This window comes from Ooceraea biroi, chromosome 7 (genome assembly GCF_003672135.1).
Source record: "Ooceraea biroi isolate clonal line C1 chromosome 7, Obir_v5.4, whole genome shotgun sequence".
NCBI classification, from domain to species: Eukaryota; Metazoa; Arthropoda; class Insecta; order Hymenoptera; family Formicidae; genus Ooceraea; species Ooceraea biroi.
The window spans coordinates 11,389,102-11,400,889 of NC_039512.1; the positions used below are offsets into that span (position 1 = coordinate 11,389,102).

Here is an 11,788-nt window from a genome sequence, read left to right on the forward strand (position 1 = left end):
ATCATCGTCGTCGTCGTCGTCGTCTTCGGGCAATCCAGGATTTGCTCGCGAAAGCGTATGGAAACTCGCCGCTCGCAAATGATACTTCTGGATGGGACTGAATAGATACGCATTCAGGAATAATACTTGTGACCTTTGACCTGTTTCGATAAAGACCGAAAGCATTACAAATTTATTACACATTTTTCTACTGTAAATCTACTGATTTCCTCGATTACTTTTTGTAACTTTTGGTGCTTACGCAAATCGATCGCGAATTGCGGCAAAAATTCCATCGGTTTTCAAAGGGAGAGGTAGAGAACGTGCCTCCACGATGGAAACGTCTCCCGGCCGCCATTCTCGCCGTTATCTTAACGCGGAGAAAGCATGATTGCCTTTATGGGGGAAGAAAGGGTCCTTCGCGGTGGCGATAATGTCCCCGTGGCGGCGACGGAGGCGTTGCTATCAGAAATAAAACACGACGTACCGTGGGCTCGGCGGCGGGACGGGAGAAGGCACGGAGAGAACTTCACCTTGCCCTCGAGATTTTCTTCGCCGTCAACCCCGCCGATTAATTTCGCAGCTTTTCTCGGAAACTCGTGCAAAGCGCAAGCGTGCAAGAGTAACTCGTATTTACTCGCGTGATATCAATCTTGTGATAAGCTGAGACTATTAGCTTGCGTGTTAATATTTGATTTCTTGGATACGTGGACGCTAATACATAAGAATAATATTTAAAAAATTCACATTAATTTTCTATCATTAAATAATCGTACGCACTTGCACAATGTGAGGAAATGGAAGAATGATACGGTTGCTTTTTTTAATTCGGATCGAGATTTATTTACAAACGTTGCGTTATGTTACAGCAGTAATTAACAATAGTAATCATCAAGGCGAGGATAAACGTGGTGCATCTGCGTTATCCTTATCCCGGCTTAATTGAGTTAATCGAAGCGTCACTATGTCCGTGATGTGAATTGTGTAATTGTATATGTGTGTGTGTGTGTGTGTGTGTGTGTCTCCGTGTTCGTGTTCGTATCTGTGGAAATATGTGTAAGAGAAAGAGAAAGAAATATGAAGAGGAAAGAGAGAGGATACGTCTATGCGTTAGATATGCTTTACCTTTACATGTGTCTTACTCCCGTTAGGGTACACGCTAATGAACTCGCATCAGTGTTCGCTACGGTCGTTAGGGATACTTAGAGCGGAAATTTCTACAAGAAGGAGAAATCGGATTTCCCTCGATAAACGTGATAATATTACGACTCGTCTTAACAGTCAACAATAATCGTTACGCGCAACAAAACGAGGTCGCATGAAACAGAGCTTTGCCTGAAACTATGCGCCAATCTCAGTAAACCAAATTAAGTCAAGATTATCAATAAAAAGAAAGGAGGAACCATGCTCGGTACAACGCTTCGCGGTATGACGAGAGAAATGAGACTCGAATCGAATGTTTCGCAACTCGGGTTTCCAATTCAACGTTGACGAAATGCGTCCTTAATGAGAAATGCGAAAGATAGGAAACCTACGAAAATGGCTTTCCTGTAACGTTCAGAAAAAGGTGCTCGTCGCCAGCCAGCCAGTCAGTCAGTCAGTCAGTCAGCCACGCGTCTTCCATTCCGCTTCGTATCGATGCTTTCGTCGCGAAAGCCGGCGCGGCGCCGCGCAAGGTACAACGAATATCGCGTCGCTCTCGGGGGTACGCGCCTCCACGTTAGCATTCAGAACGTTTGGCTTATTTCGCACGGCCGCGTCCCAAAGAAGAGATTTGCCTCCGCTGGAAGAGCTCTTTTTTCTTCCCCACCGTGTCCATCCCCGGCGCGCTCGCGCCCGCGCCTGCACCCGCCCGCCCCCGTAATATGTGGCATGCGAGAGGGTTGGTTATCTCATCAAAATTGGACTCTTCTAGCATCCAGCTTCGCGTGCACGATCCGGTCGGGAGGACCCTTTGCGCCGCCCTTTGTGGGATTTCGGGGCCGCAGCGAAGTATCGATTCCCCGTCTCTATGTTCGCCAGCACAGTTCCGCCAGTCGCAAAGTTATTTCCCGATGCGGCCTATTCGTCGAGCAATGTTTCTCGGGGAAGCACTTCAATTATTATTTTCACTAGTTGCCGATCGCGTTACACGAAGGATGTCTGAACAGGATAACTGTTCCAGTCCTCGTTAGAGGAACGAGCATTTCACGTTCAGCGGGACTTCGATCCTTCCGGATTATGAGACCGCACTAGTTCGCTTCCGGATATGAGCCGTCGAAATATTCATTCGAGTGAGTCTCACGGATTTCGCCGGTAGTCGCGATTGGATCACTGTACATTAGCGACGTGCACGCTGCTCCGCGGCGATCTCGACATGACTGTCGAGTTCCTCTGTTGTTCATCCTGGAAGTGGACGATGTCTTCTTTGAGAACACCGGTGCTCAGATTCGTCACCGTTGTTTGCGGAATCGGCGAGAGCATTGGAGCGACCCTCCACCAATCAGCGGCTGGCCACGCGGCCGGCACCAGGCTCCCCCGGAAGTTCAGATCCGGGAGAACCGGAAGCGGTCTTCATATGACAGGTCCACGTTGCGAGCCTGAGCTGCTTGACGAACTTGATGTGAGGCTCTGAACGGAGAAAGCGCTGTCGATCCTGCTGCTTGAGGATGATGAGGATGAGGTCGTCGTCGTCGTTGTTGACACTGCAGGTTTCTCTGATTGTTCTGTGGGTGGCGAGGAAGACGAGGACGAGGAGAAGCGATCCTGGGAACGATCTTCCTGATGATGATGATGATGATGCCTGTCCAAACCGGCGGAAAAGTCTTCCTCGAGCTTCCGATATCGAGACTCTTCCCGTTCTGCGATGATGGCGTCGTCATCAGCTCTGGCCGGGCTCGGAAAAGGTGGATCATCCATCTTGGATGGTGGAAACGGCCTCTTGGGCTCTTTGGGCGGACTTGGACAGCTGCAATTGGGCTGCAAGCAGGCGGCTGTCGACAGACCTGCCGGCCAGGATATTGTTTGATGACTCGGATAAAAAGCCCCACCGCCGTACAGGGCCTGCAGAGCTAGATCGGCGGCGAGTTTGCCGCCGTTGAAATCATCGCCCAGCTTGTGTTGCAGCGGATAGAGTGGATAGGGAAATGGCGGGAAAAAACGTGGAATCTTCAGGTCCTCGTGCGATATCAACGGATGGTGTGCAGGAGGCACCAGTGGCGGCAGAAGACCACGTGGTAGATTGGTCAGACTGTCGCCGGCCGATATCAGCGGCGATATCGAGAAGCCAAACTTGTTCTCCTTCTTCACCAGGGACTTTGGCTTCCGGCGCGGCCGGTACTTGTAGTCGGGGTGCTCTTTCATGTGAAGAGCTCTGAAAGGTGGACAGTAATTTGTAACATCACATCACGATTCACGCAACATGAATGAGAGTCTCTTTTATCGCTTTCTTTTCTCATATTGTGTTTGTCATTGTGATGCCGCTGTTGTATTATATGTTGTTAACATGATTGTTGCTGTGTGTTGATGTGTAATGTCGCACATTGATCAATCGTCACAAATCACAGCAATAATTAACAACATTAACAAATATATTTTCCATAAGTGATTTGCAGATTGCATATTGAGTTGCAAAAATGAAGAAAACATTTCTGAAGAAATCATATGCATAAAAAAAGAAGAAGTTTCTCTTGATTCTTACAATGATCGATAATTTCTCTCTTTAGTTTTATCCCGCTCAATTTTCTCGCTCGGCACGGATTCGTCGAGGCTCGTCGTTACCGTAAATACACCGCTGAATCCGACATCATTATATGTCAGTAGAGTAAAGGGGAAGGGACAACCGGGAAGGGTTCCTCGCGCGTTTTCGAGGGGGTCGGCTTAATTGAATAGTTTCGCAACTGGGAACGCGGTAGTTCAGTCCGTACGATGAGTCTACAACATAATCCCGGGACCATCCCGTGATGGCAAGAGTCGAAAAGGCCCGCAGTGAGGTCTTTACTATTAACTATTTACCGAGATTAGATTTTAATAACCAGTATATTTATGAACAATAGTTCAAGAATCGCAGTCGACAAAGCCTATCAAGCACCGAATCTGCTAATCCTCTAATGTCCTTAACGTCGATGCAATCGAAAAGCGAATTTTATTTCAAAATTGCAAAATTCCGCACGGATTACGAATATTCGAAAAGCAGAGCTGATCGTAACGAGTTTCTTCCGAGACACCGCGTACATTCATGCTGACTCGCGAAACACGGTACGGGCCTGTGTCTTTCTCTTTTATCGCGTTTACGTTGCACCGCGACTATCGATTATCGCGTACGTAAACGCCTCTCCACAATTTTTGTAAACTGTGCTCTCGTCGTCCCACATACAATGGGACGTATTATCGCCATCCCGGGACACGATACGGGGCACCATAGGTATTTGCGGTAAGTATCTTGTACACACACCCCCCTTCGCGCGACGGTAAGGGGAGAGGTGGTGGAGCAACGGTATCTCCGACACATAATACTCCATTATGTACCCAAGAGGCGCACAAACGCAGTGCTTATTTATGCCTCACCTCGTGGAGATAAAAAAAGAGAAAGAGGGAGAGAGGAGGATTGGAGATACGTAGGCAGCGCGCTTTTTCGTAACGACGGGCGTCGCGAAGAGTTTCGCCAAAAACCATCAGGACAATGCAGTCGGAGAAAGGGGGATGATAACGTGGTGCCGTTTACCTCGCGCCGGTGTAATATATTTCGCGAGAACGAAGTCGTATTATCACTATTTTTACTATTTTGATTATTTTTACTAATTCCGAATCGCGATGATAAACTACCCCCGCACGTTCTTTAAATAGCAATAATTTTTAATTACTGTTATACACGTAGAAATATCATTTAGAGAATTAATTTCTGTTACGTGTCAAGTTTTCAGACATTTTCAGTCATTCTACCGCGATAGTAGAATAACAAGATAATTATATAAAGTTCTTCTGGGATCTGTACGCTTATTGTCCAATTTACGGGTGGCACGGATAGAGAATTTTCCGAGGCGCGTACGAAATTCGAAATTTCAGGGGGACGTTCGCTGGCGGGAAATGGGGGGCGCGCGCGGACGTCGGAGCGCTGCCGCGACCGCGGAATAATAATTTCGGGGACAATGTGTCCCGGCAGATAGCACAAAGCGTAAATCAGCATAAACATCGGTAAAGCCCCGCCGACAATAACTCAGCATAAATGCATAAACATCGACCGTAATCTTTACAATTCCATACCTCCGCGCACGAGCAACCCCCTGTCGCCGCCCACCACTAGCGCCCGATAAACAACCTGCTATATCATCCACCGACGACATAAGCTACGTGCACTCTCTCGCCGCGTCGCTACAAGGAACAATAACAATTAGTTACGATTGTGGTCTCGGCGCTGTGCAACCCCCGGAAGCACGGCCGCGTTATTCGCGGAGAGACGGACTTCGACGCTTAATCGCGTTTCATTACGGAAGTTTATTTCGCGAGAATCTCGTTAGCCAGCGACGGAGCTTCCCTCTTTTGCACTTATATACATTGTCTGAGACATCATTCAAGATACTATTTTTTATATAAAGATTGGAAAGATAATTGGCTCCATCTCGACGCCATTCTAAATTGTTTTTCTCATTTGAGCTTTGATTCAAGAAGAAATTAAATGTCAGTTGGATGCAGCGGAGTTATAATTGACGAGCAATTTCTGTCTCCCTTTCACCTCGTGCAATTGTTATGAAACCTGCTTAATTAATTAAATCGCAATCACATTTTAATCAGATTAATACATTCTTCGCTACGGTGTCAAAAGAAACGTTCATATGCAACATCAAAGCAGTAAAAAGCCCCGTTTCACCGCGACGAGAGAAGCGAGAAATCGGGAAGAGGCTGCGGAACACGTAGGGGGTTGAAACGGTATGTAGAGGAGGTTCGAGAGAGCGAGAAGTAAAAGAGGAATAACGGAAAACGGGCGTGAGAGAGAAAGAAAGAGGGAGGCACGATATATATATAGTATATATATATGTGTGTGTATATATATACATAGAGAGAGAGAGAGAGGGAGGAATCGTTGAGCGTGGACGGCAGTGGTGGCGTCGGCGACGGTAGTGGCGGCGGTGGCGGCGGCGGGGGTGCGGAGAAGCCGGGCAAATCCTTTTAAATCCACACAATTGCGACAATGGGGCTTTATTTGTTATCTCGGGGGCCACATTGTGAGTCGCCGTGAACGAACGGACAGATTACGTCGGGCCAGTGACGGCGCGGCTCCAAGGGAACCCGCTCCTACCGACGATGCCGCTCCAAGAGAACGACTTTACCCTTCCTCCCCGCCCACTCGAGTCTCTCCTCCTCTCCCCTTCTCCCCCTCCTTCGTAACCAGCGCTCCTTTCTCTCTCGTTTCCTCCCCCCTTTTATTTTACGGCCGCCACCCTCCTCATCGTCGTCGACGTCGCTGCCATCCGCCAGAAAAGCGGATTCGCCGTTACACGTCCGCGTCGAAATTTCCCTCGGATTGCCCACACCCCACCCTCCGCCCTCTGCCAAACCGGCCCTTCTCATCTTCTTCTTTTTCTGGAAATTTTCGATGGAAAAATATGGCCCTTTGTTTGCGCTTTTGTATCGTTAGCAAGTGACGTGGAACACGCGGATGCGGATGGAAAAATTTAATAGTTGTATTTAATGTGTGCCATATATAAAATAATTTAGATAATAACATTATATCACGTACGAGAGATCACATCTATTGTGAGACAAATTAATAGAATTCTTTGACGAACGCGACGAATTGAACATTACGTTATATCAATTTCGTAGGATCGATCGTGATGCAACGACTTGTTTGGGTGTGACATCATTGAAATTAATTGCCGTTTGATATATGATTACGTCAATCCAGTGGATTATATTAGCATATGACTGCGACGAGAATTGATCTCCGTACAGGTACAAGTACAAGTAAAACGACGTAAGTTCGTGGCTTCACCAAAAATCTCAGCGGTGTGCATCGCGGAACATCCGTCCGTCTCCCTCTCTTTCTTCCATTTCCTTCTTTTTTCCCCGTCGGGGTGGAATGTAAATCGAGGTCGGGATATTTTGCAACGCGGGCACGAGGTTAGAGCGTGGAATCAGTTTAAATCTTGTTCCCCAAGACGAGATCGAAAAGCGCAAGAAAGAGAGAGAGGGAGGGATTGCTTCTCAAATTTAATCTGCACGCACCTTGTGCGCCAACCTATTCCTTTCGTGCTTCTTTAACTCCGATTTTTATGTCAAATATCGATTTGTTACTAAGATTTTATCGCGTAATTAATCCTTCCAATGAAAAGCAACTTGTATATACAGTGTTTAATACAAAGTTACTTTAAATGTTGATTAGATCGATAGTGAAACAATTAAAGCAGCAATATGCATGAAACGTAATACGAAGTGATTTTCAATTAGTTAATCTATATAATTATTAATTTGCCGCTTAAAAAAGGATTGATATACAGTTTAATGCATTTTGTAAATATTAATCTTCTGTTCAGAAAATGAGGTGCACAATTAATTAATCCAAAGACCAAACAGAATAAGTCACTTTAACAGTAAATATAATCATTATCAGATTTGCAATAATATTTCTCGCAATCTGGGAAGTTAATCGACTAAAGTGTGGACAATATTTCACATAATGTCAAGAAACCTCTTCAAGTTCTATTAAAACGATCATTACGCGCGCTGATTATTATCGTAAAATTAATACCCCATCCGAGGTACCCGGCGAGATTGCGTTCGCGAGATTGCAAAATGCTGCCCAAATAAGGTTTACAGAATTACAAGACGTTACTGGAGGACGCTGGAGGAAGGAAGGCAGGAAGGCACTCGCGCAAGATTGCGGGACCACTTTTTAAAGGGGGCCCTTTTAAGGATGCTCCGAGCACGAAAAATCGGCGCGGTCGCTCCGGCGAGCTAAATAAACTCATAACAATGATTAAATATTCAGGGTCGGTAATAAAGAGGCTCGTCTCTCCCCCGCCCTATAAATACTGGCCCCGTCTCACCCTATTTCAGGGCTTAACGCAGCACGCCCCTAAGCTTCTCGGCAACAATGTACCGTATTATGAAGTACGAGACGATCGCGTGGCACACGCTTTCCCGCCGTTTTCGTTCCCTACGGTCTTGCTGATACGGACCCCCACCGATCAACGCAATCATTTCTCGCTGAAGTACTTGCGACCGAAGAGCAATTAGTGCCTTCAAGAAGAAACCTCTGGCTAATTGATAAGAATGTGAAGCATTGACGTATTTTTTTGCTTTGTATTTTTTAAGTGTCTTGGTAGAGACTAATGATTTGTATTAATGCAATGTATGTAATATATTTGATATATATTTTATATGTCTCAAAGTTTATACATTTTATAAGAGGATGTACGTTTACTAAATATATGATTAAAAATGTAAAAGTCTGCTAGAAAAAGGAAAAATTATTTATAAAGAAAGTTCTACATTATACATGAATTAATACATAATAAATGTAATATGAAATATGTAATATTCTTGGAAAAAAATTGTATTATAAATAAATTTAAGTAGAGATCTTTTAGTAACAGAATTCAAGTTATTTCTTTAAATATTTCCTTATCATATTCACTAATTAGTTCTCTTAATGTATTATTAAATGTATATATGCAACTGTTTCTAAGAAAAGGTTACTATAGAATTAAAGAAAAACAAATTTATTTTAAAATAATTCACAAAGTTTGAACATAAAAAATTCTGAAAAATGACATGTGATATAAGAAACAATTAAGTACTCATAAAAAAACAAAAATCTATTTGGAAAAAAAGATTTCAATGCTTACAAAAATTTATTAAGAGATATATGTGTGTCTGTGTATATATTATAAAATCAGTCTGATTTCCGGAAATAAAGAAGTTAATCACGATAATTACATCAATTACTTAACTCACAATTATTATACAAATTCCTTCACTGCGTTCAAATTAAAAAATTCTGTTTTGTATCTGTGTATCTGTATATCTATTCGTTTCACGGGCTCACCTTAATCTTTTTGCTTCGTCAATGAAAGGACGCTTTTCGCTCTCGCTTAGCAGCTTCCACTCGGCGCCAAGCCTCTTCGAGATCTCCGAGTTGTGCATCTTTGGATTTTCCTGTGCCATTTTGCGACGTTGACCACGCGACCACACCATAAAGGCGTTCATCGGTCGCTTGATGTGTTCGTTATGCAAGGTCTTAGACGACATCTCCATGAATCACTCTCTTCTGGTCTGGCTGATGAATCTAATTGTTCTTTTTGCAAAAACACGACATTTTTAATAAATTCAGAGATCACTCCTATCTTACGTAGATGAGGTAGCTTTCGGCAGGTTGCATCCTGTTGTCTTTCTTCGTAATGTTTAGAACATCTTCAGTTAATGATACTTCAATATCAATTATCGAAGACTTTTAGGATCTTGCTGATTAAGCTTTTCCTCAAATACAATATGTTCTGGGATGTTTTTTTCGTAAATAATTGAGCATTTTCATGGTGTAGCATCGATTGAATTTGGCTGATCACAATTAATATTTATTCTTTGATTTCTCAAAAATTGGTATACACTCACTGCACGAAAGTGACAAGCCGACAATTAAAACATTCTTTAAAGCTTTGTGATGATATTAAATTTCCTTGAATGTTCTCTAAATAGTTCCACGTGAAGGTATAAAGTATCTTGAAAATTAATAAGTTTTGATACGAAGAAATAAGTAAATCTTTATGCCATTGTCGCAACCGACGGCAAAGTCTTGAAAATATCCCCAGACGATGATTCAGCTGACAAGTATTTCCTCAAAAGCCGGTGCATTTTTTAAATATCCGACACGTTCGCAACAATATTATGAACGCTTTCGGCAATTTCCAATTCCGTCCATAAAAGAATTTAGAGTCTTCTAATCGTCGAATTCATCTTCAACAAAATTATACATTCGTCTGTCAATCACTGAAGTTTTTGCACAATGGACTCTATAGCTTCCTGATACGTTCTTGAAGAATCTTACGCCGAATTAAAGAGATTTTCACTCTTTCAGTTAAAAGATCATCGTCAGCCTCAGTCGTCACGGTACAATTGTTCGTTAATAACTCTTCCGGGGGTGGGTTCCCATGATGTGTTCGGACGAGTGCTTGGTCTGACGGACACGAGTCCTTTTGGTGCACTGACAGGACCGCGAGATCCCTCAGGAACTTTGCGGAGCGCGTAGCATCTGGGACGAACCCGCAGAACGGGGTTCTCTTCTACCGGCGCGGCTAGACTCCCGTGGGACGTGGGGAAGAATAAGGTGGCGAGCCAATCGGGTGCGCTGTTGCGTTCCCCACCATTCCACGCAGCCAATGGGTGGCCGCGATTGGCCGGCGCGTCGACATGGCGGCCCAGAACGGATACGCGGGTTCGCGCAACAGGTGGAGAGAAGTCTATCTTCGCCGTTTCTTTCTCGGTCTCTTTCTGTTCTCCAGCCGGTCGAACACAGGCTCACGAAGCAACGATGGTCGTGAAGTGTGGGTGCGTTTGTCGCGCGGATTATCACGCCGCCGCCGCCGCCGCCGCCGCCTTTCTGACCTCTCCGCCTTCCGTCGGCGGTCAACCCGGTGGCATCCGGTCCATTGATACTACCGAAGACAATGGCGGATAGGGGGAGTAGGAGAACATTGCGCGTAATCGCAGGACTTTAGAGGTAGTAAGGATCGCAGCCCGAATACTTCATACAGATATCAAAATCTTTCTTCGCTTTTCACATGGACACTCTTTACTCAAAGTTTTGTATAATTTGGTGGGCCCATAAAAAAGCCACAAAGCCACAAGAGTGTCTAAATATTTCAATATTTTTAAAAATATTTTATAATAACATAATTGATATATTAAAATAAAATTAAAAAATGAAGATAAAATAAAAGATAAATATCCAGAAAGATATCACATCGACGACTGTAGATATAAGATAATAATTATTACAAAAACAAACACACACTCATATAAAGAGAAAATAATTTCTATCATATCAATTCTCGTTAAGCGCGATTTATTTATATAAAATAACATGGTTTTAAACGTTGGCAATGATAAAATAAAATATCCAGAAATAGAGTTGGACAAAGGCACGAAATGACATCGCTGATGCGTTCGCCGATCAACCACCATACTTTTGTCAGGCGGAGAATTTCTTTTCTCGCTTTGTTCGCTGTAAAAATACAAAAAAGCATGGTAGGCAAGCATGGAAGGCCAGGTCTTATAATAAATGTTATCAGTCGCGGCAGTGTCTTGTCGCAGGACGCGAAGGAGGAAGGTAGCGGGGGTGTGCAACGAGAGAGGAGGGGGAGGGCAGAGCTGGAAGACGTCTCGAGTGATAAGGCGATAAAGAGAGAAGGTATAAAATGAGACAAGAGGGGGCTGGTGTGCGGGCGACAACATCTCCCAGTCGCCATAAAGAGGGGACTGCGCCGTCGCCATTGAATTTCCGGAAGGCGCAGAAATATTCATCTGCCGCAGAAAGGCGAATCTGTGTCACGTCGCAAAGAGAGATGAAGCTGGGATCTTCCGTAAAAGAATAAAAGAAATGAATCAATTTTTGAAATGTATAAAGGGATATGATTTCTATCGGATATAGACATATGATATAGAACATGTAAAAAAAATTAAACGAACGCGTGGCAGTATGTAGTATTTTAAAAGATAACAAGTATATCTACTTTATAAAAATTATGCGAAATATTTTCCAAATTTTGCAGAATAACTTTAGAATAATGAAGAAATCAATTCCTCTGAACGACACAAAAATATATTTTTATTAAAC

The 11,788-nt window shown here is 43.9% G+C and overlaps 1 protein-coding gene across 1 annotated transcript; it reads right to left on the reverse strand.

Moving 5' to 3' along the window:
• Nucleotides 1-797: 797 nt before the first annotated feature.
• Nucleotides 798-10,522, reverse strand: LOC105279820 (transcription factor SOX-14). The gene is made up of 2 exons (XM_011339869.3): nucleotides 9,005-10,522; nucleotides 798-3,331 (listed from the first exon to the last, which is right to left on the reverse strand). The coding sequence occupies exons 1-2, from the start codon at nucleotides 9,211-9,213 to the stop codon at nucleotides 2,533-2,535; spliced, it is 1,008 nt and encodes a 335-aa protein (XP_011338171.2). The 5' UTR covers nucleotides 9,214-10,522; the 3' UTR covers nucleotides 798-2,532.
• Between the last annotated feature and the right edge of the window lie 1,266 nt (nucleotides 10,523-11,788).